Source organism: Molothrus aeneus, chromosome Z (assembly GCF_037042795.1).
Source record: "Molothrus aeneus isolate 106 chromosome Z, BPBGC_Maene_1.0, whole genome shotgun sequence".
In the NCBI taxonomy this organism is placed as follows: Eukaryota; Metazoa; Chordata; class Aves; order Passeriformes; family Icteridae; genus Molothrus; species Molothrus aeneus.
The window spans coordinates 69,350,575-69,375,184 of record NC_089680.1 but is presented as its reverse complement, the minus strand read 5'-3'; the positions used below and the strand labels follow the sequence as shown (position 1 = coordinate 69,375,184).

The 24,610-nt window shown below is 45.1% G+C and overlaps 2 protein-coding genes across 3 annotated transcripts; one reads left to right on the top strand and one right to left on the bottom strand.

The window, feature by feature from the left end:
• Positions 1-4,560: 4,560 nt before the first annotated feature.
• LOC136569003 (V-type proton ATPase subunit S1-like protein) lies at positions 4,561-23,284 on the bottom strand. 2 transcript variants are annotated; one of them, XM_066569269.1, is made up of 7 exons: positions 23,148-23,284; positions 15,966-16,006; positions 15,079-15,140; positions 12,704-12,951; positions 8,912-8,962; positions 7,708-7,951; positions 4,561-5,182 (listed from the first exon to the last, which is right to left on the bottom strand). In XM_066569269.1, the coding sequence occupies exons 1-7, from the start codon at positions 23,246-23,248 to the stop codon at positions 4,880-4,882; spliced, it is 1,050 nt and encodes a 349-aa protein (XP_066425366.1). In that variant the 5' UTR covers positions 23,249-23,284; the 3' UTR covers positions 4,561-4,879. The 2 variants fall into 2 exon arrangements, with proteins under 2 accessions (XP_066425366.1, XP_066425365.1); XM_066569268.1 differs by lacking the exon at positions 23,148-23,284 and adding an exon at positions 16,240-16,436.
• Positions 23,247-24,536, top strand: LOC136569413 (tetra-peptide repeat homeobox protein 1-like). Its single transcript, XM_066569805.1, has one exon. It carries the CDS (start codon positions 23,247-23,249, stop codon positions 24,534-24,536), a length of 1,290 nt encoding a protein of 429 aa, XP_066425902.1.
• Positions 24,537-24,610: the final 74 nt, after the last annotated feature.

Here is a 24,610-nt window from a genome sequence, read left to right as displayed (position 1 = left end):
TTAAGGGGTGACCTGGGAACCATTAAATCAGATTTCAGGCCTGTCACACACCAGTTAAATGCCATGTCACGAGGCTTTCTGGAGGTGGAGAGCACCTCAGGGATGTTCAGTAAGGGTGAAGAGCAGACCCACCCTGAAAATGCCCTCTGAGCTCCTGGGGAAACTTTCTGAAATGAAGGGTGGCACCCAGCTTTTTGGAAATCCTTGATTTAAAAGGAAAACAGCAGAAATACCAAAGCTGCTGTGGCAAGAATCAGTGTTTCAAGGATGAGAGTGAAATGCCGCCATTTGAAAACCTTGAAGGAAATAAATAAATCTATTTCTCCTGGCTCCCTGGAGCTCAGTGCTACTTGCCAGCTGGTGGGCTCATGGTTTGTCTCCCTGCCTTTACAGTGACCATGGCTCTGATTATTCCTTGTGCATTTTTAATTAATGCTAAGCCAAAACTCCACCACTTCAGTTCAAGCAACAGTGCTTAATGTGCTGCTGAAAATCCAGTTTCCTGCTGATGTGAAATTGCCAGATACTGGGGTGAGGGGCAATTACACAATACTTTAACTACTGCACATGAAATGTATGAAGAAAAAAGGTTTTCAGTTGTTCAATCCAGCTTTATCACAGTCTGTGAAATTTATCCTGAGTTAAAGGAAGTGAGACTTTTCCTTTCAGCTCTGGGTGGGAGTGGATGGGACCCTGAATTTGGAACACTGAATCAGTTTTAAAAAGATGCTGTAAGGTTTTTGTGAGTGAACACATACACGTTGGAAAGCCTGAGGTGTTCTCATGCAGAAATGGAATTATGCATGTGGAAAAAAGCTTGTGTTTCATAAACTAGTCTGTTAGTGCCACTGCCGCTTATTTCTGTAGCATACAAATAATTTTAACTTGAATTTTCCTGTTCAAGGACCAAGGCAGTGGAATGCCTCTGTTGTTCCAAAATGTGCATTTGATAAGGATTGTTTGGCTCACGTTTACTGGGAATGTAAGAATACATGTTTTTGTGGTTTTCAGCCATGGGTGCTTGCTTTTATACCAGGAGACACAAACTACAATTGAGATGATTTTTTGGTGTATTTTCCACCAAAGCATCATTAACTCCTTGCAAATATATGGCTCATCCTTCCAGTCCTGTGACCAGCGGTGTATCTCCTGTCTAATTAAATTAGTGTATTTATCCTTTCTAAATCCTTCTGCCATTTGAGTAGAACTGTGATGGCACAGGTGCTACCTGGCAGAGGAGAATTACCTGCCACTGCCAGGCAGAGCTGCAACACAAGAAATCACAGCAGAGATAAATACTATGTGTATTCCTTTCCCCAGGGCATCCTAGTCATGCCATGGTTTAGAAAAAGCTGATAAACTGAAAGAATTTTTTTTTCTTTGGTTTTTTTTTTGGTTTTTTGGGGGTTGTTTTTTAGTTGTTTTTGTTGTTGTTTTGGTTTTGGTTGTTTTTGGGGTTTTTTTATGTGCATTTTCTTTTACTTCCAAAGTTTTCCTTTTAAGTCACCAGGTACTAATTCTTGTCTCTTGTTCAGGAGGGGCTGGGAGGGACGGACACACACACACACAAACCTTGAAATTCTGCACCAAGAAATCCGGCCTGGCTCATGCTGGAGATTTGCAGTGCTGAGCATCTCGAGCACTCAGATATCCACCCTGAAAACCAAGGAAAAGCAAAGGGAGCACAGCTGGGTTGGAAAAGGGGATGATGAGTGAGGGACAGGACCAGAGGGAAATTCCCTCGTTCCCCATCTCGGTCTTGTAGAACCTCTCAAAACAAAGGTGTTGATTTGCCCATTTAAACCAAGGAAATGAATTATCAGGTCAGATTTACCCTGGCAGCACCATCAGACACCAGCCAGGAGGAGAAATGACCCCTGTGGGAGGAAGAGGCTCCCCTGTGCCTCAAGAACCTGGGTTTGGGAAGGGCTGCTCAGCAGGGTGAGGATCTCACACCAGGGACTCACAGTAAATTTGTCAGGCTGCCTCTGAGCAGTGCCAGGTTTTATTTCCTCAGCTCCAGGCAGGACAAATGTCTTGGTTTGGAAAGACAGGAGTCTGCTAAGGAAGGCAGGAGCCTCCCCTAAAATGGAAAATGCAAACCCCCTCCCTCTGAATTGCTATAAATTTTAAATTAAGGGACTCGGAGGCAAAAATACAGGAAGAGTTCTTTACTAGGGAAGGAAATAAAAAGATAAAATAAAGAATGCAGTAAACCAAAACAACAGTGACAGAGTCAGAACACAGCCTGACATCCTGTGGTACAGTCCAATTGGTACAATCCATTTGGAATTGTGGCTCAGCCCTCCTGCAGTGCCAGGGGTGGCTCTGCTGGAGCAGAGATCCTGGAGAAAGGTGCAGTCTCTGCCTCTGCAGATCCAGGGGAAGGAGAGGCAGCTGCTGTTCCTCTGGGCAATCCAGTGCAGAAGCCGTGCTGGTGTCTCCAAACCCCTGGATTATATCCGGGTAGCAATGCTTGGCTCCTCCCTCTGGGCCCACATCTCCCAGTGGGATGCTGCAGTTCTTATCAGCCATGCAGGGACATTCCATGGCTGTTATCAGCAGGTGTCTCCCCACTTGTGGAAGAAATAAGGAAAGCTGCCCACGGAACAGAAGACAGCTGCCACACAGATGGCAAACAGAACACAATTGGCTTGGCAAACCAGGACAACAGCCCAGCTCTCCGGAGCACAAGGAACATCTCCTGTGTGGCCCTGGCACCCTGAGCTGTGCCCAGCATCAGCCAGCTCTGTGTGCAGGACAGGGAATGTGGAAAATGAGTATTCTGTGATTGGCTTTTCACAAATATTAAAATGAATATTATATGCGTTGTGTTAGAAAGTAATGCTGTGTTAATTCTCTTAAGCAGTGTGTTTAATATAGTTGTAGGTTATAAGATAAGGTTAAAATAGAAACTATGCTATTTAGGATAATTTTTTCCTAAGGAAAGGACTCACAGTGAGATAGCAGCCACAGAACACCTGGATCTTTCAGAGAAAAAGAATTTATTGCTCCATTATCAGGAGAAATGAACTTCTCAACCCCAAAGACCTGTTGGGATTCAGAAGAAGCAGTTGACACTGCCCAGACAGAATCCTGTGTTTGAATGGAATTTATGCACCATGGATGAGGTGTATGAATGTGCAACAGACTGTTGTTTTTAAGGGTTCATACTCTGTTAACGTGGGGCCTTTTTTGGGCTTATTTTGCCCAGAAAAGGTACCCAAACCATCCCTAACTCTTTGTTTCTATTGTCTCATATTGTCCTAATCCAAATTGTCCAAATCATTATTACTCTAATTGTTTTACTATTTGTATAACCATTCTTTTACTATTAAACTTTTAAAATTTTAAAAACAAGTGATTGGGGTTTTTCACAGGGAACCAACCTGGGCAGGGTTGAATTCTCACCTTCTCCTGCCAGCCCCACTCAGACATTCCTGCTTTTGCTTGCTCCCTTCATGGAAAAGATAAAAGTTTGGCAGCAGCTGGCCACAGGCAGCCTTGGCAAGTCCTCAAAAGCTTGTCTATTACACCTGGTTATGTGTCAAAGATATATATTTTTTTTCCCTCTGAAGTGCCTTCCTAGATGAAGTAATCTCTGAGGACTCCACAACTAGTCTGTGTGTCCCCTGTACTAATAAACAGAATACATGTGGACATCTCTCAAGGTGTTTAAAGACCACTGCAGCACCATTTGCAAAGGCTTCAAACAACCAATTATTTCTGTAATCTAAAATTATAAAAGCCATTTGCTTGCAAATCTGGCTTTGATTGATTTTCTATTATGCTGTAGTTCCCATTATTTGTAACATAAAAGCATTACAGTGATAAGAACATTGCTGTGTTCTTACTTGCAAGAAATCAGGGCCAAATTATGGCTAATTTGGAGTTCCCAAACTTTGCCCCTAACAGAAGAAAGGATGAGTGAGATGGCAGTATACTAAACTCTCAGAAGCAGCAGTGAAAATCATAGCACAGTATCCTCTGCACTGCTGGCTGGCACCTTCCACCTCTCTGTTTATTTATATTTGTTTATTTATGTTTGTTTTATATTTGTTTATTTATATTTATTTATTAAATTTGTCTATTTTCCATCTGGAATTCTCCATTCAAGTAGAAGTCCCTAGGGAGACTGATGGGATTTGGTAGAAAATAAATTTACCAGGAATTACAGCACATAATGCTCCTAATCCATCTCCTGGCACAGAGCTGAGCCATGGGGTAAGCCTCTGTGAGCAGATGTCTGGTGTTTTCCCATCAGATCTTGGGATAAACCTCCAGCTTAGACACAGGAAAGCATCAGGATGCTGCTGCCCTGCAGCCACCATTTAATCTGTGCAGTGGATAAAAACACACCTTAAGTGGCCCTGAAGATTCCAGAGTGGGCAAATGAGTTTATGGGGGCAAAAAGGAGTGGATGTGACTTGGGAAATAAAATGAAAACACATCCTGAGAAAGAAACTGGTGCTGGTTTGTCAGGACACAGCAAAATATAAAATGAGGGAAAATTTTGCCTTCTGAAAGAATAAGCAAAGAGTTTGGTTTGTTTTTTTTTTTTTTTAACCTTTATTTAATTTCAAAGTGTCCATTACAGATTCTCTCTTCGAGACTTGGTAAGCTGGATGAAGAGCTATGCCTCTATTTTGGCTTTTTGCTACAGGAATAAAGTCCCACAACACGAATATCTCTAACTCACAATGGAATTTTTTTGTTCTCACCTTCATTCCCAAGGCATCTTCAAGATGATTACCAGTGAATAACGGGCTAAAACAATCTGTTACCTACTTTTCCTCTCATCGGCTGGTAAAAAAATCTGCACAGACTACATACAACAGTGCCAGCAGAAGAAAACACCTCTTGTTTCACCGAGACACTGCTAAATATAGATTTTACCAAACTGCTGGTTCCTGAGTTCATAGGAGTCATTTCCACTGTTTCTCAGGGGCTCCTTCTCATCTCCCATGTCACTGTCCTTCATCTGTGCAAAATAGGCAGGAGGAGCTTTGCACTCGTAGTGCCTGTCCAGGGATTTCAGGTGGATGAGCATGTGCAGAGCATAGGCCAGGACCAGCAGCAGAATCAGGGACATCACCAAGCCCATCAGGATTGCTGGGGAGAAGAAGGATGCACAGTCCCTGGCATAGGCAAAATGTCCTTCTTGGATGTTAAAACCTTGAATCTACAGGGAGGACAAAAGGGGTCATGTTAAATAAGGTACTGGTGTTTCATTCATTTGTGTTTCATTAATTTGCTCCTGATGGCAGTGAGAATTTCTGACTTGAGACCTGCACAAATTTGTGTCTCCCACTGATAGCTGGAGCTAATGCTCAGAGTTTATCCAGGTCAGTCTCCTGAAACTCTTAGCTCTTCTAATCCCCTGCACTCTGCTGCCAAAAGGATTTTCAGCTGTGTTTCAAACAGAACTTTCCACCAAGACTCACTCTTGGTGCCTCAGCAATATTTAATTGCAGGCATGGTACCTTTCATGTTAACTGTGCACCTCCAGCATCACTGGCTGAGAGTCCCCAGAGTTTTTGCTTCAGACTGCACAAACTCCAACGTGACCAACCAGGAAATATTCTCAAGTGCCTGCCCTAGGACAAGATTTTTCTCACCAGTTCCACATGGGTGGCATGTGGCAGCAAAACTACAGAAACTACAGAAAGCTGCACCAGTTATGGAAAACACCAACAGGTTTTATTCCTGGCTTCAGTTCTAATATGATTTTAGCACTCTGCTCCACTAAATCAGTCCATGGACATTTTTCACACAGTGACAAAAGGTTTTTCCATTCCTTTTTCAGCTCCTCATGCCCCCTGACTCAGGTATCTAAATGCAAGGCACTCTAGTCCTGCCATCCTAGGCTCCCTCCTTGTCACACGCAGAAGAATTGGCACTTTCAGAAGATTAATAATCTCATCCTAAAATAAGGGCTTAAGATGGGTCAGGGGAATTATCCAGTGGCTTTAGAGGCAGGCCGGGGTGACTATAATCAGGGCAGAAGGTTAAAATTCCTAGGCAACAAAAGTGAAGTGAGATGAATCCCATGTCTGTTTGTCTGGTGCTGATATTGGTGCTGAGTGTGAGAGCTCAGCTCAAAATGATGTAATGACAAGAAATCAAATTCACTCACCACTAGAGGGAACACAAGCAGAAAGACTACAAAAAACAGCCTTTAATTTCCTTGGACAGGAAAAGTCTTAGTTTCTATTTTGTGCTCCGTGTGATGCCTTGGGATTTTAGCTTTTATAACTTCCATGTATTTGAGGTCCTGCAGTTCTTTAGTGTGTAACTCTAAACTCCACATTCAGTGTCAGCTGCTGCTGCCCCATTTTGGGCAGACACAACAATTCCTCCCCAGGCCTGGCAACCAAGGACACCTCACTGCCCCAGGGCCAGAAATGCAAACAAAAGGGAGTTAGGGGCAGCAAACTGGGGGTAAATTACTTAATTAGCTGAAGTTGGAATTGTTAGATTAGCCCAATATGCAAACAGACCAAACATAAAAGTGTGAAAACCTTTGACCCGCGGTCCATTTTCGGGTGTAGCCCCTGAGGGAGCTTTGTCTGCCCAAAATGTAACTGAAGGCCCTTCAATAAACATAGCAGCTTTTTATTCTATAAATTCTGTCTGGCCTCTGTTTTTAGGCAGCCCCAAAAAGGCATAAAAGGTCAAAATATTTTGTGGGTCTGACACAGGCCTGTCAGGCCGGGCCTGGAGCTGAGCCGGGCCTGTGTCCAGAGGCTGTGGGGACACAAATGGAGGCCACAGGGTCCATTTTCAGGTGTAGCCCCTGAGGGAGGGTTTTGCCTGCCCAAAATGTATCTGAAGCCCTTTCAATAAATATAACCACTTTTTATTTTCTTAATTTTGTTTGGCCTCTGTTTTTAGGTAGCCCAAAAAAACATCACAAGGTGAGGCACAAATGTGTAAACTGCGCATGGAAGGTGATGGCCTTTCCCAAGAAAGCCAAAACCTCCCCTCAACCCATCCATGGGATCCACCTGTCTGAAATCCGTGGCTGTTGAAGATTGCAATGCAAGATGTTTTCCATTCCCATCTGAATGGCAGATTACCTTTGTCAAGTGGGCAGTTTGCCTTATCTCTCTCTTTGAGTGACCACATTCACACCTCCCTCGGGAGGGGACATTGCTGATAACAGCCATGGAATGTCCCTGCATGGCTGATAAGAACTACAGCATCCCATTGGGAGATGTGAGCCCAGAGGGAGGAGCCAAGCATTGCTACCCAGATATAATCCAGAGGTTTGGAGACACCAGCACGGCTTCTGCACTGGATTGCCCAGAGGAACAGCAGCTGCCTCTTCTTCCACTGGATCTTCAGAGGCAGAACACATCCTTCTCTACAGATCCCCCTTGCTCCAGCAGAGCCACCCCTGACACTGCAGGAGGGCTGAGCCACGATTCCAATGGGACTGTGCCAACAGCCTGACCCACAGGGTGTCAGGCTGGGTTCTGACTCTGGTAGTGTTGGTTTAGTTCACTGCATTGTTCATTTAATCCTTTTTTTTTTCCCTATTAAAGAACTGTTATTTCCTGCTTCCATATTTTTGCCTGAGAGCCCCTTAATTTAAAATTTATAGCAGCTCAGGGGGGTGGGGAGGGTTCACATTCTCCATTTCAGGGGGGGCTCCTGCCTTCCTTAGCAGACTCCTGTCTTTCCAAACCAAGACAATGGCATCACCTGGAAGTCGATGAAGGTGACCTCCCAGAGGTGGGAGAGGTCGCGCTCGGAGCTGGGCACCAGCAGAGCATCGTGTCTCTGCAGGCTGCTGACGCGCTGGCAGCGGAAGGAGTGGGCGGCGGGCGCGCGGATCCCCGAGGCGTTGAAGGTCGCCTGCACCGAGTGGTTGTACAGCAGCTGCAGCCTCTGCAGGCTGAACCAGCTCTGCACCGACAGCTGGTAGTAGCTGGTGGTCAACAGGAGCCTGGGGAGGCCGTGTTGGAGCAGGGAGGAGGGAGAAAATCAGTCAGATTTAACCGCGTTAAATTCGCGCAGCGAGCGACTCCGTCAGAGTCATTGGCGTGACCGGTTTGTATTGGAATGATCAGAATTATGTGAGGTCTTGCTCCTTCCTTGGAGAAGGGAGGGACAGCTTTCCACAGAGGGTGGCAGAGCCCTGGAACAGCTGCCCAGGGAGGGCCTGGAGTGTCTGGAGACATCCCAGCCCCAGCTTCTGTGCCACTGTTCCAGGGGACCCTGTCTGGAGACAGGAATTGCACCAGATCATCTCCAGAGGTCTCTTCAGCCCCAAATACCCCCAAATACCCCCAAATACCCCTAAATACCCCCAAATACTCCCAAATACCCTGGGTTCCAGCCCCAAATACCCTGGGTTCCAGCCCTAAATACCCCCAAATACCCCAGGTTCCAGCCCCAAATACCCTGGGATTCTGTGGTTTGAGGCTGTTCCCTGTGGCAGCAGAAGGAGTTTGGTTTCTCCCACAGAGCAAGAAGAATATGAGGGGATTTTGCCTCATTACTTGGAAAAATATCAATGCAAAACTGGTATTGTACCCCTCCCACCCGGTGTATATGGAAAGTCACTTCTCAAGAAATGCTGTTCTGTCAACAAGAAGCCAACGTAAAAGTGGGTCACAGTCTGATGCCCAGACCATTTTAGCTAAAATCTCAGACGCAGGAAGATTCTACACAAAAGAGATGACCCAAACTTTTCCACAAGTAGAAAACTCAGTATAGGGAAAAAAAATGCCTTAATAAAACAAGTCAGGTGACAGACATGCTGAATGCAGGTGTTTCAGTTATGCAAGAGTTTATCTCACATTATTTTTGCTTAAACAAATTCTCTTTAATTCCCCACACAACTGCATAACAATGTATTTGTGTTATGTTATTATCTGGTAAGGATTTTATTATATAAACTTACCTGATAACAAGTCCCTTCAGATTCCCAATGTCACCAAACTTCAGGGAAAGCCTAGGTCAAAAAGCAAGTAACATCAGGCTAGGAAAAAAAAATTCAGAGACCTTCAGAGAAAAAAGCACCACAAAAGATTAAGCTCAGTTATACATTAAATTTTGTGCTCAGTCTACCCTTAAAGTCAGTGGGGAAAAAAACTGTAAGGATTAAATCTTCCTCTAATGAAATATACTCATTCACCTGCTGATTGGAATGAGGCCCAGACCACGCAGAAAGAATAGAAATCCGTGTTTAACTTCCAACAAAACTCAATCCCACTGCTTCCCACCCTAGCTGACAATTAGGCTCTGTGGATCTCCTCTTCCAGCCACCACATCTCAGTCAAGCATCACCCCTGCCTGTCATTAGAAAGTGCAAACAGACACCTTGTCCCCCTCTTTTTAAATATCAGAGCATGAAAGAAAGCAGAGGTGACAGCTTAGATTTCCACATTCCTTCCTCACAAATGCCCTGGCTGTGAGGCAGCTCTGCACTGCCTTGGGCACCTGAAGTTCAATAAAGTGAAAGGCCCTCCCAGGTTAATTAATGCAATACATTATTAGGCTGAATAGATTCTTCTTGCTTAAAGGTAATATTTTGCCTCTTAAAACCTGCATGGAGATTCTCATTGTTCAAGTAAGGCAGAAAGAAAACACAGTGAGAGCATGCAGGTTCTGAAAGGCCTCCAAAATTAAAGCTGAAGATTAATTGAGAAAACAAAAATAAAACGAAACAAACAAAAACCCAACAAAATATTTAAAAACAAACAAACAAACAAACAAAAACCATCCAAAGCAAAAAACAGCTAGCCCCACAAGTTCCTAGGTGATCTAGACTTCTTGGGTAACACTGGCTCCCTAAGACAGGACACTGAATCCAGACCATCCCTTTCTTTATTACAAATCTAAGTCAGAGACAGTTGAGGATTACATACAGGTAAATGTGCTATTCAAGTAAAAATAAAACAGAAATGCAGCTTGGATTATTATATCTGATACCATTCCCTGTGTTTTGAAACCCTTAATTTTCCCTTAGTTTATTTTCTGTTAGAAAATAAACTCTGTTTATTTCTGTTAAAATACTTACTAATCAGACTAAGATTATTTTCAAATTGTAGGCCAGAAGAGAGGGAGGAATGTTTGTTATCATTTTTTTCATCTTTAACATGAATTTATTCCATTCTCTACCTCTGCCTGTCAAAAGAGTGCTGGATAAGTTCACATGCTGACAATGTAATATTCAAACTGCCTTGTTGAATATTGTGATGCTGGGTTCTTTCTCAATTTCTCTTTTAGCTTTCTGGTAACCTCACTAAAATGTCTGTGCACCTTGTGCTGTAAAATCACAAAGAGGCAACACCTACTTTGTGACGGTACAGCACAAGGTGCACAGACATTTTTGGTAACCATGGACAAAGAGGTTACCAGAAAGTTAAAAGTGAAATTGAAAAAGAACCCTGTGCAGCACAGCTGGCGATCCCTTAGGATTTAACTTTTATATTTTTCATACATTGTGATCCTGCAGTTCTTTAGTGGGTAACTCCAAACTCCACATTCAGTGTCAGCTGCTGCTGCCCCATTTTGGGCAGACACAACAATTCCTCTCCAGGCCTGGCAACCAAGGACACCTCACTGCCCCAGGGCCAGAAATGCAAACAAAAGGGAGTTGGGTGGGCAAACTTGGGGTAAATTATTTCATTACCTGAAGTTGTAATTGTTATTAATTGTATAGTTGTAATAGATTAACCCCCAATATGCAAATGGACCAAACTTATAAAAGTGTGAAAACTGTGACCTGTTTTCCCTTTTTGGGTGTAGCCCCTGAGGGAGGGTTTTGTCTGCCCAAAATGTACATGAAGCCCCTTCAATAAATAGAACTACTTTTAATAGCCTTCATTCTGTCTGCCCCTGTGTTTAGGTACTCCCAAAAACTCATCACTGGCACACACCCCTTGAAGGGAAAATTAGTGATGCACAGCACCTAAGCCCCACATTCAGCACAGGATCCCCTCTCCATCCCCACAAGCAGCTGTGTAAAACAGCTGGAGATGAAACAGACCAACAACTTCAGCCCCATGGGCACTGAGAGCAGAGCTGGCTGCTCATGGAGGGGCCACAGCACTGCAAAAAGTGAGTATTGAGTGTCCACAGCAGGCTGGGCTTAAACTACACAACCCACAGTGGCAGGACATCATCAGAAAAACCTGGGCCTCTTGATGCCTTGGAGTGGCTGCCTAGAACAGGAGCTGGATAAGATCAAAAGAATAAAGTGGGTATTTATTAAAGGCCTTCCAAAGGTGCATTTTGGACAGTCAGAAGCCTCCCAGAGGCTATACCCAAAATGGACAATGGACAATGGACACGAGTTTTTCACACAATTATAAATCTGGTCCATTTGCATTTCAGGGGTTAATCCTCCAATTCCAGCTTCAGGTAATGAAGCCATTTAGCCCCAGTTTGCTCCCCAACAATTCACTTTTGTTTATACTTTCAGGGCCTGAGGCTGTAGGGTGTTGTCCTGGATAGCCAAGCAAATTGTGTTCTGTTTGCCATCTGTGTGGCAGCTGTCTTCTGTTCACTGGCCAGCTTTCCTTTCCTTATCTCTTCCACAACTGGGGACACCTGCTGATAACAGCTATGGAATGTCCCTGCATGGCTGATAAGAACTGCAGCATCCCACTGGGAGATGTGAGCCCAGAGGGAGGAGCCAAGCATTGCTACCCAGATATAATCCAGGGGTTTGGAGACACCAGCACGGCTTCTGCACTGGATTGCCCAGAGGAACAGCAGCTGCCTCTCCTTCCCCTGGATCTTCAGAGGCAGAACACATCCTTCTCTACAGATCCCCCTTGCTCCAGCAGAGCCACCCCTGACACTGCAGGAGGGCTGAGCCACAATTCCAATGGGACTGTGCCAACAGCCTGACCCACAGGGTGTCAGGCTGGGTTCTGACTCTGGCACTGTTGGTTTAGTTCACTGCATTGTTTATTTTATCCTTTTTTTTTCCCTATTAAAGATCTGTTATTTCCTGCTCCCATATCTTTGCCTGAGAGCCCCTTAATTTAAATTTACAGTAATTCAAGGGGAGGGGGTTTACATTTTCCATTTCAGGGGAGGCTCCTGCCTTCCTTAGCAGACTCCTGTCTGTTCACACCAAGACAGGTGTCCTTGAGTGTCGCAGACATCTTTTATGGAAAAATCCCTTCCTTAGGATTTTTCCTCCTGAGAAGCCGAGAGGCCTCAGAAATGAAATGTAACCAATGATTATCTGCTGCTGTGGAATACAACAGGTGCATCTGGGATTGGCCCATGTTGGTTGTTTCTAATTAATGGCCAATCACAGTCAGCTGGCTTGGGCAGAGAGCCGAGCCACAAGCCTTTGTTATCATTCTTTCTGATTCTATTCTTAGCCAGCCTTCTGATGAAATCCTTTCTTCTATTCTTTTAGTACAGTTTTAATGTAATGTATATAATAAAATAATAAACCAAGCCTTCTGAAACATGGAGTCAGATCCTCGTCTCTTCCCTCATCCTGGGACCCCTGTGAACACCGTCACACTTCAGTTTCAGAGGAATTGTGTTGTCTGACCAAAACATGAAGACAGCAACCAACATTCTGTATGGAGCTTAGAGTTATACCTTAAAGCAGCACAGGATTTGACAAATAAAACAGCTAAAACCTTAAGGCTCCACTCCCATATTCACTCCCCAGAGTGGCTGCCTGCCCCCAGCTCCCCCAGCAGAGCAGAATTCCCCTTACATGGCGCTGTCCTCGCTGCAGTTTGAGTCCCCAACATCCACGGTGGCATGGGCTCCAAAGGTCCTGTCTGTCAAATCCAGCTGGGTGTGGTTCTCCATCCTGATCAGGATCCTCCTGGCCCAGAACAGGATGCAGGGGGTGCCGTTGATGGTGACGTTCAGGGGGCTGCAGTGGCTGTGGGGGAGCCCAGGGTGGCTCCAGTGTGCTCCTTGCCACTGTCCCCCCCTGCTCGAGTTGTAGCTGACAGCCTGAGGGGCCACACAAGAGATTTCTGTCAGAAGATGTGCGTGAAAAGTGCCTGTTTTGTGATTGGCTTTTGGCCAATACTAAAATGAATATTGTATGTGTTATGTTTGAAAGTAATGCTGTATTCATGCCCTTAAGTAGTGTGTTAAATATAGTTTTAGGTTACAACAAAATGTCAAAATAGAAACTGTGCTGTGTAAGATACTTTTTTAAAAGAAAGGACTGGCACTGAGATAGCAGCCACAGGACACCTGAATCTTTCAGAGAAAGGGAATTTATTGCTCCATTATCAGAACAAATGAACTTCTTCCTGCCTTGCTCAGCCCTGAAGAGCTGTCAGGATTCAGAGGAAGCAGCTGACACTGCCCAGACAGAATCCTGTGTTTGAATGGAATTGATGCATCATGGATGAAGTGTATGAATATGCAACAGGCTGTTGCTTTTAAGGGTTAATTCTCTGTTAATATGGGTCCTTTCTCGGGCTTATTTTGCCCAGAAAAAGGTACCCAGACCATCTGTAACTCTTTGTTTTAATTATCTCGTATTGTCCTAAATTCTAATTGTCCAAAATATTATTACTCTAATCATACTGCTATTTTTAAAACAATTTTATTACCATTAAACTTTTAAAATTTTAAAAACAAGTGATTGGCGTTTTTCACAGCATGGTTTCAGGAGTCACCAGAACTCGTGAGCCAGCCCTGGTCTGAGCAAGCAGGGGCATTCCTGGCTGTTTCCCCTTCCCACCATGGGGATGGCACCTCACAGAGCACCCAGCCCCAGCACAGAAGGTGCCCCCTCAGCTGCAGATTCTCTACAGCACTTCTAAAAATTGCTTCAGCCCACTGGAAAGGACTCAGGTTCTGCCAAGGACGCAGCCCACCATGCTGGAAGCACACTGGGCAGCTGTACATGTGAGAGAAATTTGTGTATTTAACCTACCTGCAGGCAGCTTGGCTCACCATGGCTTCGAATCAGGGAAATACCTGCTGCAGAATGGGATGGATCAGGTAGGGACCCCTGCCTTTACAAAATCAGGACTAAAACCCAGGGACTGCAGCTTCCGTGTCCTCTGCACACACCAGGAAACTGCCATCCCTTGTGTGCCTAATTTCATAGCCAAATTTCAATTTTCAAAAAGACAATTTGGCTGTCAGGCAAGACAGTTTGACTTAGGGCTCAGGAAGAACTAAAAAAATTAAATGCCATTCTCAAATTTCACCCTCAGATTTCCAGTGACCACCTCTGTCCTATCCAAATAAGATAACACACATATTGTGTGTTTTTACCATGTCATATGATTGCAAGCTCACACTAAAACAGGAAAGGTTTCCTGAGTCCCAGTCATAAACAGCATCTCACCAGGCTCCAGAAGGGACACAGTTAAGCCCCAAGGTTTTGTCTTGGCTTAAAGAAAGATTTTTTTTTTTTTGTGTGTGTGCGTGTGTGTGCTGTTCAGGTCAGCAAATCATAACTCTCAGCTCGAACCCTGAAAGATCCCTTTTGATACTGGACCTTACATATGGCACAGGGATGTTTTAGGATTAAAACTAACAAGCACTGACAGCAACAAGCTGAAAGCAAAGCAAGATGATGGTCAGGAAATGTGCTGAGCGGGTGTGAGCGTATTCATATAAATGGCAGGGCTGTCTCCTCAGAAGTCCACATGAGAGAGATTTATTCAATGTGTTCCCGACATTGGAAAGCATCATTTTTGGTAAGGAAGCCTTTAATGCTCAGGTTTTGACAAGACCTACAGCCTGGTCTCAGGTAAAAAGCTCCCACTAAAAATATGAAGTTTTGCTCCTGCTCTTCCTTCTGGACCAGCTGAAATGAGAACAAGACTGGTGAAATCCCATTGTGCAGAACGTGGATATAAGGATTTTGTCCCAAAACCATGGCCAGCCAGCACCAGCAACAGCACCTGTGCTGTCATTGCAGTCCTCAGAAAAGCAGAGAATATTGGTACAAGTGGTGAGGCAGAATTGTACCACACTGTTTTACAGGGTTTTCTTGGCTGCTGTTTCTTGTAAACAAAGTAAATCAAATTTAATTCAACATTGTAGTTAAATTGGAAGACCTAAATGTGCTGTGAAAAGACTTCACAGATCCAGCCCTCCAGGCATTACCTGTGCAATTGTCTCCTGATTGACATTAAACTTTGGTTTCACACGACCATTGTAATGCTGACCTGCAGAAGGAGGAGTGTTACTTCATTATTAGCATATTATAAACACATATTCATAAACACATTTATAAAAACACACATCTATGAAATTTTGCATGTTCCTATGCAAATAATAATTATCTCTGCACAAAATACGTATGTCAGAATTACTGCTTTTGCCTTGGAAAATGCTTGACTGGCAGCAAATTCTGCCTTCGCTACATGTATTTTCTAATTTGCCTTTCTTGTTCACCAAAGTTCCTCTTGTTTTCATTGGAGACCTCGTCACCCTCACTGGGAGGAACTCCAGTGCCCCAAAATTACAGGAATCAGTCTAAATCTGTGTTTATTCATCTCAAACACATTAAAAGCTGCTTTTTTTTTTTTTTCCTCCATGCAGCAAATTCATCAAAGGGTATGTGCTGAACAGCCTGGCAAAAGTGTGATAACTGTGCTGGGAACTGTCTCCCTGCACTGCCAGAGACAGGGAGCTGTGACAAATGTCCTGACATCCCAACCCCTCCTTGCCAGGAGGGTGAAGTTTCACAAGCACAGATCATTTCATGGGCACTCTCACAGCCCCTCCTTCAAGCACTTCACTCTGTTTTAAAAACTTGGTTTAAAAAAAAGGTGAATGATTTTTCCTTCCACATTCTCACTGCATCTCAGAGTTGGACAGTGAATTGTTATTTTAACAGGAAGATCCTTTTTAAGGGTGTTTTTAAAGAGGGTTATGCTTTAACAAAACATGTGACAGAAGAGTCTTCAACATCTGGGAATGAAATTAAATCTTCTACAGGCACAATAACAGAAGCAGCATCCAGGGATTCAGCCCACCAAAAGCCTTACCAACTCTCTGGAGAGAATCTTGATCTGAAAACTCATGTGAACTAGGAGAGAAGAGAAAAAATATTTATTGTGCAGCACCTGAATGCAAAGTCTGCAGCAAAGTTTAGTGGGGAAATCTGCGGCTGCTTCACTCCTCAGGACATTCCAAAGGCAGCTCAGGTCCTTGGCTGGTGGAGGCCACAGGAACAGGGCAAAATATCCCAAAGCTGCTGTGTCCTGGCTAAAACTGTCTCATTTTCAGGGATCATTCAGCTGGAGCAGCCCATGTCCTTACCACGCTGTCCCATAATGGAGGGGCTGGGCAAAGCTGAGTGAATAGAAGAAATAACAATTGATGATTTTCCAGTGTATCCATAGCAAGGAAGAAGACAAGGCCGTCAGCATGGAAACAGATTAGAAAAGATACGTCAGAATTTTTGTAAGCTAGACTACGTGCATGAGCAGATGTATATATGTTATTAAATTTCTGTATTAAATTTCTGTATTTATTTTTGTATTATTTTGTATTATCTTATTAAATTTCTGTATTTTTTGCCTCTTATACTGACATTAATTGCTTTGCACCAATGAATATAATCAGTTATTGTGATGTAGTTAATGACTTAACACGATGCTTTATTAAGAGTATATAAGCTGGAGAACACGCTAAATAAAAAACTTTTTTCTTCTTAGACCTTGATCACATGTGTGTGTCATGTCTGACCTAACAGTGCCATCTCATCCCATGGGATGTCAGTTTTGGGGTGTGTTGGGAAGGATGAAAGTTTGACAGGAAAGTCTCACAGATGTGTGTATGCATGGCAGAAAGACTTTTAAATGTAGAGTCTGATGCAGGAATAGAGATGGAAGCAAGTTTTGATATAGAAGAAAAGAATTGCTGAGCCAGTCTCACTGGATAACCAAGAAGGCAAAGGGTGTGTGAGTTAGAAGGGGTTTTATGGCTTAGAGCAAAGGATAAACCCACCCCAAACAAGAAGATGTTTTTACCAAGCACAAAGAGAGCACAGGCAAACAAGGCAGCAAATGGGGCAAGCAGAAAAAAGGTCTCAGAATTTTCCACTGCAAGAAAACTGAAAAACAACTTCTGGCTTAAACTGTGATGTACTGACTGTTAGTGACTGGAGAATAGTGACATGAATATGGTAATTACAGTAGTTATGATGGGCTGTAGATAATAGTTAAGGTACAGATTGGTTCTGCTGTATGAAGATGCTCAGCAAAGAAAAGTCTAGAATGCATTGTGACCAAAAGAAAAGTCTATAATGCACTGTGACCAAAACCAAAGGGTCTCCAGGCCTGCCTGCAGCTGGAGCTGACAGCTGTGGGCACAGCTCTGTCCCCATGACCCTGGGCTGCTGTAACCTCTTGGATGGAACAAACTACATTTTGGAGAGCCCCTGCAGCCCCACATCCCTCATTTCGGCTCTCACAGTTCCAGGCAATTACAAATCCCATGGGAGTCACTGCAAGGCTGGGCTCAGGTGAGGCACATCTCAAGTGACAGCCACCAGGCTCGTGAATTTTACAGCATTTTATTTTCTTCTGAGGCATAAGTCTTCAGCTGGTGTCAGCACAATCAGTGTGGGAATCCACAAAATCAGAGGGGTTTGGGAAAGCTGCAAAAGGCAGGCCCCAGAGACAGCAGAACTGTGATTGGAGCTGAGCAGCAGCCATGAGATTGGGCAGCAGAAAAATTATGTAAAAAGTAGAAAAGCAAGGACAAATAGAACAATGGTCTGTGTATTAATGCTTGTCTAGAATAACTCCCTAAGCTACAGAAAGTTTATCTAGCAAGATATTGGGAAGTTAAAGCTTAATAATGGAGCTCTGTGCATTGTGCTTTAAGGCTCACAAGCAGGTATTGTATTTGAAATAAGCAAGCACTGTTTAACCACAGGTACCTGTGCTTATAGTGATTGGACAGAACTACTGTCAATATAGAATAGTTACTGTACAGATATAAACACTGTCAATGTGCTTTTGCTTTGTGGGATTGGGCAAAAACTCCTGGAGTGAGTTGTGACATTGAGTTGTGTGTCTGCTGCCTGGGATGTGAGCTGGTGGCATCTTCCCATTGCCACAGCCATGGAATGGGAGTGATGCTGGGAAATCAAACAGCTCCAGGCACGTTCCCAGCAGCCCTGTCCTGTCTGTGGTTTGTGCAGAGACCCCCAGCCAGGGATAAATCAGCTTTCCCCAGCCAGAGACTCAGCCCAGTGGATTCACAAACTCCAACAAACACCTAAAGATCAGAGCCCAAGACACCAGGACTCCCTCAGGACCCGAATCCTCCCCATGAGTCCATGGATACTTTCCACATTCCAGCACCTTCCTTGGCACTGCATCCCCCCTCAGTGGATGGATTTGCTCCTGTGATGGCTCTGTCCCCTTCCCCAAGGCTTCCATCATCAGAATTCCCACTTTTCCAGCTGCAACCCTGTTCACAGGGGTCCCAGGGTGAGGGAAGAGACGAGGATCTGACTCCATGCTTCAGAAGGCTGATTTATTATTTTATGATATATATTACATTAAAACTGTACTGAAAGAATAGAAGAAAGGATTTCATCAGAAGGCTGAGCTAAGAATAGAATAGCAAAGAGTGATAACAAAGGTTTGTGGCTTGGCTCTCTGTCTGAGCCAGCTGGGCTGTGATTGGCCATTAATTAGAAACAACCACATGAGCCCAATCCCAGATGCACCTGTTGCATTCCACAGCAGCAGATAACCATTGGTTACATTTTGTTCCTGAGGCTTCTCAGCTTCTCAGGAGGAAAAGCCCCCCCCCGGCACACACAGGAGGAGGGATCCCAACCCAATCCCCATCACAGCATCCTCAAGGGCAGATGAATGGCACAGCCTGGAGCCCACCCTGCTTGCCCACCCTGAAAGAACTTTTTATAAAGATCTTACACTCAGAAAAGTTCAACTGTGTCCAATTATTTGGACAGCTGAACTTTTATCTGGCAGTGTTTTTTACATAATAATTTTTATGTGGTTATGTTATTTACATATGGAGAGGCTGACTTTGTCCTCGGCTGCTGCTCTGAAACCCCAGTGGCTTCAAGAAGCATTTTCTGCTTTTTGCTTCTTCTTCTTCTGCTGCTTTTTGGGTGGCAGGGTTAGTGCTGGCCTGGGGTCTTCAGATAGTCATGTTTTCGTGCCAACAGCAAACAGAGATGGGTAGAAATATTCAGATTTTGACACGCAGGTAACAGAAGATGTGGCTACAATGGACCAAAACCTGTTTTCTTGCTTACACAGAACCCTCTCTCAGGCTGCTTTACAGTTAGGAACGTGGGCCCTGCAATTTGATGTAGCTTTTTTTCAACTTTTCCAGTATTTCTTCGTGACAGATCAGGCTGAAAAAGGTAATTTGGGGGAGCATTTTTTTTTCATGGTGATGCCTAAAAAATTAGGGCACACCAAAACAATATGAATGCACATTATTTAGTTATACTGACTTTAGCTGTACTTAGTTGCAGATATATATATATATATAGTTATGCTTAGTTATACTTTTAGCTCCTCTCCATAATTAAACACTATTTGCATATATGCATAATTAAGCACTCATAGCCATTTACTCCAGCTTGGAAATCACCACCTGGACTAAAACGTTGGTGTTGGAAGAAGAATGGTGTAAAACTGTGCAATTCCTTCTATTCCCTGACAGGTTTCTATGCTGTTAATGGAGGAGGAAAGGTTAATTCTGTTTTTTGTGACTGTCCATTAAGAAAAATGAATCCTGGCTCCTCCACAGCCACCGTGGGAGAGATGTCACATCTCTGCTTTCAGCATGAAGGCACTCAAACAGAGATGAATGTGCACAGCTGGTGAAATATTCATGTTTTCATGGGGAATGCAGAGCAGAGGGTGACCCAGGAGCCACCACAGACCCATGAACACACTCAGCACTGAGAGGAATGGAGGATTTGTCTTTCCAGACAAGCTGTGGGTCTGCTGGTGGATAAAACCAGCACTGGGAGAGGAAAGAAACAATGGGAAGGATTCCACTGATTGGTGAATGGAAAAAGAGATTTGCTTTTACTAATAAACTTTAGGTTTGCTGAGAAATGAAATTAGACATTGAAAGATGAAAGAAACAATGGGGAAGAAAAACCCCTAAATTCCATGAGAATTAAAAATGTAAAGGGAGGGTTATACATTAGAGGGAAATCTTTGAGATCAGGTGTTTTGGGAAGTCTGAACCTCTCAAGTGCCTCAGAGATGGGGAAAGAGAGAAGGGAAATGTGGCTGGGAAATTGGGATAAAAAGGAGGCTGCATCCTCCAAAAATGGGAGAGACCCCAGGGGAATGGCCCATGGCCTCTCCCTTATTGGAATAAAGTCAAAGGACTCCTCTGCCTCCTTTCTGGACATAAACCTCTGCTGCTTGTGGGTGGATTTTCCTGACAGCCCCGTTCGTTCCAGACACAGAGAGGGAGATGCCTCCAGCCAGGCCCTCCTGCTAATTACCCTGTTAATGAGCAGCGCTGGCTGCCTGCTCTCATCCTGCAGGAGGCAAGCAGGGCCAGCAGGAAGGGAACTCCATCACTCCCCAGGGCACAGCCAGGCTGGCACACAGGGACAATCCCACCCTGGTTTTGGGGCAGGCACGGTGGGGTGCCAAAACAGCAGCTTTTCCACCCAAAAAGGCCAGCTGGGGAATCCACAGGCAGCAGAGCCCTGTGGGGCTCAGCTGGAGCATGCCCCCGTGGGAATAAAAGTATTGAAAGTGAGAAAAGGGAAAACAACTACATGCTAAAAAATAATGTATTCCCTTTTGATTATAAAAATGGTAATTACATGCGTAAGAGAAAATAAACTAGCCAGCACTAGAGCGTTCTCCACAGCAGATAATTTGAAGCACTTTGAGTTATAGACCCTTTTACCAGCCTCTCTTAGTATGAAATTTCAGATTCACTTGATCACAAGTGGAGCATGTTTTGATGGGCCACATTTCCCCCTTGCCCATTGGTAAACAGCTCTCCCAGGTGCACCCAGGCACGTGTGTTGTACCTTGAGTTTACCACACCAAGCATGTTAGGAACCCACATGAAATTGGATTAGCCCTAATCCAAAGCACTGGAATGACTAATCACTATGCAAAACCCAATTAAATGGGATTATAAGTACAAAGAAGTGTAAATTTCCTCTTATCAGATGACATTATCCATCTACTGAAGATAACCAAGTCGGGCTTGTTTGTGTGCAGAAGTTGATAAACACTGCAGGTCTTGAGGACTAAACAGCATTTTCTGCACTCAAATAACCACACGGCTAATCCTGGCACTCAGGACTGAGTGTGGAGGCCACAGGCAATCTTCATGCCCTGTCCACACTCCTACTCCTCATATCACTGCTCTGATAAACTGCACCAGATGGGGAAATGCACTCTGCACCTACAGAAACATTCTGTATTTGAAATTACAGAAATTTAAAATTTCCCGTGTTTCCATTAGTTCAGGGTCGTCTCCCTAAGACTGGCAATCTCCAGCGGCAGAATTCCTCACTGGCTGCTGAACTGGTTACAGCCAGTTTAGGAAAATCGCATGTGAACCTCTCAAATGCGCCGAAAATAAAATTGTGAGAGGTGAGGAGCACCTGGGGGCAATGGTCCTAGGGACACTCAACATAAGGAATTGCAGTGAAGTTATTAATGCCATAAATGTGTAAGTTTGGAGAGACCAGATTCAAGGAAAGAGCTGGCTCCTTCTAAGAAACATCCTGACAAAAAACATCACTGACTTTTAAATGCCTCTGTGTAAGTTCTATCAATGAGAAATATCTAGAAACCCACAACTCCTCTGGTTTTTTAATGTGTGATTTAACACAGGGAAACAGATTTCCATAAATGTTTTACAAAGCACTGATTACTGGTGCTGATTTGCAACTTAAGGGATGTCCAACAAGGTCTGGATCAGAGCAAGGTGATACTCAAGCTTCCATTTTTAACACAAAAAGAGAAACTGAGCTCAGAAAACTTCCAGCAAAATTACACTGTGCAGGCACAGTCCCACTCCCAAGGAGGCAAAATTCCCATTTGATTCACTGGCATCAAGATCATGACTTCATCTGTTAATATTTATTGCAATACAGTTCAGGAAATGCTCCACTGCTTGTTATCTGTCAGATTTTGGTCTGACTGAAAGACAAAGAAGTGAAATTATCTAAGAAGAGCAGTAAGAAATCAGAGAGCTGGCAGAGGAGAGCAGCAAGTAAGCTGTTTAATGAAAACATATTGTAGCATTTATCAGTAACTGGCTACCAGATCTCTTAATACAAGCTTAGGCAAATCACCACACGTCCCTCTTGCCTCAAATGCACAGATTTTACTGGCAGCTGCGACCCTCACCCGCACGTTTGCTCTGTGGTTTTGTCTCTGTTTCTGGTGCCTTTGGGCATCACTCAGCTCACACAGCTCAGGCTGTTTTCACTTTCCCCAGTGCTTGGCTCCACAAAGTCCCCTCTTCCCCCTGCTGTGGTCTGGGCTCACTGTGTTTCACCAGAGGGTGAAACAGCACCACCAATAATAAACCCAAACCTCCAGTAATTTTTTAAGTACTTGCAATATTGTATTCACACTTCAGATATTCCACGCAAGCAGAATGTTTCCGTGCCTGAGTTTCTTGGAGTAGTTTTCACACCCTTGCTGTTGTGCTATTTATAACTCCCTAAAATCAGCGTGGGAGTCAATAAAGCACAAATTAAACCCAGGACGGATTCACAGAAAGCACCCGATTTTAAACAACGTTCACAAAATTCTTTCAAAGTTACATCTCCAATGCACCGCCTGCTTCAAAATAAATAATATTTTAATGCAATATATTGTATTAATTTATATATATAAATTTATAATATATGTAAAATTATAATATATAAAAATTTATAATATATAAAAATTTATAATATATAAAAATTTATAATATATATAAATTTATAACATAGAAAAATTTATAATATAGAAAAATTTATAATATATATAAATTTATAATATAGAAAATTATACATATAAAAATTTATAATATATGTTTATTTATAATAAAATATATTTTTTAATAAAAAACAATAACACCCTGCAATAGCCCGCGGTGTTTTCAAACCTTGAAGGGAAAGCAGAGCCACGTCCTGGCGTTCTGCACGAAGGACAGAATTGGAAAAAGCCTGCGCTCCGGGTACCGACCTGTTCGCGGCGGGGCTTCGCTCCTCGGAGCGGCCGAGCGCGGCCAGCAGCAGCAGCAGCAGCAGCAGCAGCAGGAGCCGCAGGGCAGCGATCCCGTCCATGGGGCGGCCGGGAGCCGCTGCCCGCCCGGCACAGCAGCGCCGGCTCCGGGGGCGGGACAGCGCCGGGGGCGGCGGCTGCGGGCGGAGCTGCTGCTGCATCTCCATCCCCGCTGCATCCGCGTCCTGTCCCTGGATCCATCCCCGCCTCATCCCGCTCTGTCCCTGCTCCATCCCCGCTCCATCCCCAGCTCCATCCCCGGCTCCATCCCCGGCTCCATCCCCGGCTCCATCCCCCGCTCCATCCCCGGCTCCATCCTCGGCTCCATCCCCGCTCCATCCCCGGCTCCATCCCCGCTCCATCCCCGGCTCCATCCTCGGCTCCATCCCCGCTGCATCCCCGGCTCCATCCCCGGCTCCATCCTCGGCTCCATCCCCGCTCCATCCCCGGCTCCATCCCTCGCTCCATCCCCGGCTCCATCCCCTGCTCCATCCCCCGCTCCATTCCCGCTCCACTCCTGGCTCCATCCCCGCTGCATCCCCGGCTCCATCCCCGGCTCCATCCCCGCTCCATCCCCGCTCCATCCTCGGCTCCATCCCCCGCTCCATCCCCGGCTCCATCCTCGGCTCCATCCCCTGCTGCATTCCCGCTCCACTCCTGGCTCCATCCCCGCTGCATCCCCGGCTCCATCCCCGCTGCATCCCCGGCTCCATCCCCGGCTCCATCCCCGCTCCATCCTCGGCTCCATCCCCTGCTGCATTCCTGCTCCACTCCTGGCTCAATCCCCGCTTCATCCCCGCTCCATCCTTGACCCATCCCCGCTCCATCCCCGGCTCCATCCCTGTTTCATCTCCTGCCTCATCCCCGCCCCATCTCCGCTTAATCTCCATCCCAGGTCCATCCCCGCTCCATCCCCGGGTTGATCCCCAGCTCCATTCCCTGCTCCATGCCCGGCTCCATCCTTGCTCCATCCTCGGCTCCACCCCCGGCTCCATCCCCCTTTCATCTCCTGCCTCATCCCCGCTCCATCCTCGCTCCCATCCTTGCTCCCATCCCCTCTCCATCCCCGGCTCCATTCCCCACTCCATCCCCGCTCCATCCCTGCTCCAGCTCCATCCCCGGCTCCATTCCCCACTCCATCCCCGCTCCATCCCTGCTCCAGCTCCATCCCTGCCTCATCCCCAGGGTTATTCCCCGCTCCATCCTCGGCTCCATTCCCCACTCCATCCCCACTCCTTCCTTGACCCATCCCCACTCCATTCCCTGTCCTATCCCCACTCCATCCCCGCTCCAGCTGCACTGACACTGCCCTCCGTGTGCTCCCCTGTGCACCTCCCAGGTATCTCCTGAAGCCATGATCACAGTCTGGGGAAATTGCCCCCGGGTGAGAGCTGCTTACTCGGGGGGAAGAGGGAACAGGATCA

What these genes read in the sequence shown, in the direction of transcription:
- LOC136569003 (XM_066569268.1), bottom strand. Translation starts at nt 16,349, where the DNA reads ATGCTGACGGCCTTGTCTTCTTCCTTGCTATGGATACACTGGAAAATC. An exon ending in ATCAGGAGACAATTGCACAG is followed by an intron (nt 12,952 to 15,078) that starts GTAATGCCTGGA and finishes GTGGCCCCTCAG; the next exon opens with GCTGTCAGCTACAACTCGAG. An exon ending in CTGAAGGGACTTGTTATCAG is followed by an intron (nt 7,952 to 8,911) that starts GTAAGTTTATAT and finishes CGGCCTCCCCAG; the next exon opens with GCTCCTGTTGACCACCAGCT.
- LOC136569413 (XM_066569805.1), top strand. Translation starts at nt 23,247, where the DNA reads ATGGGGCGGCCGGGAGCCGCTGCCCGCCCGGCACAGCAGCGCCGGCTC.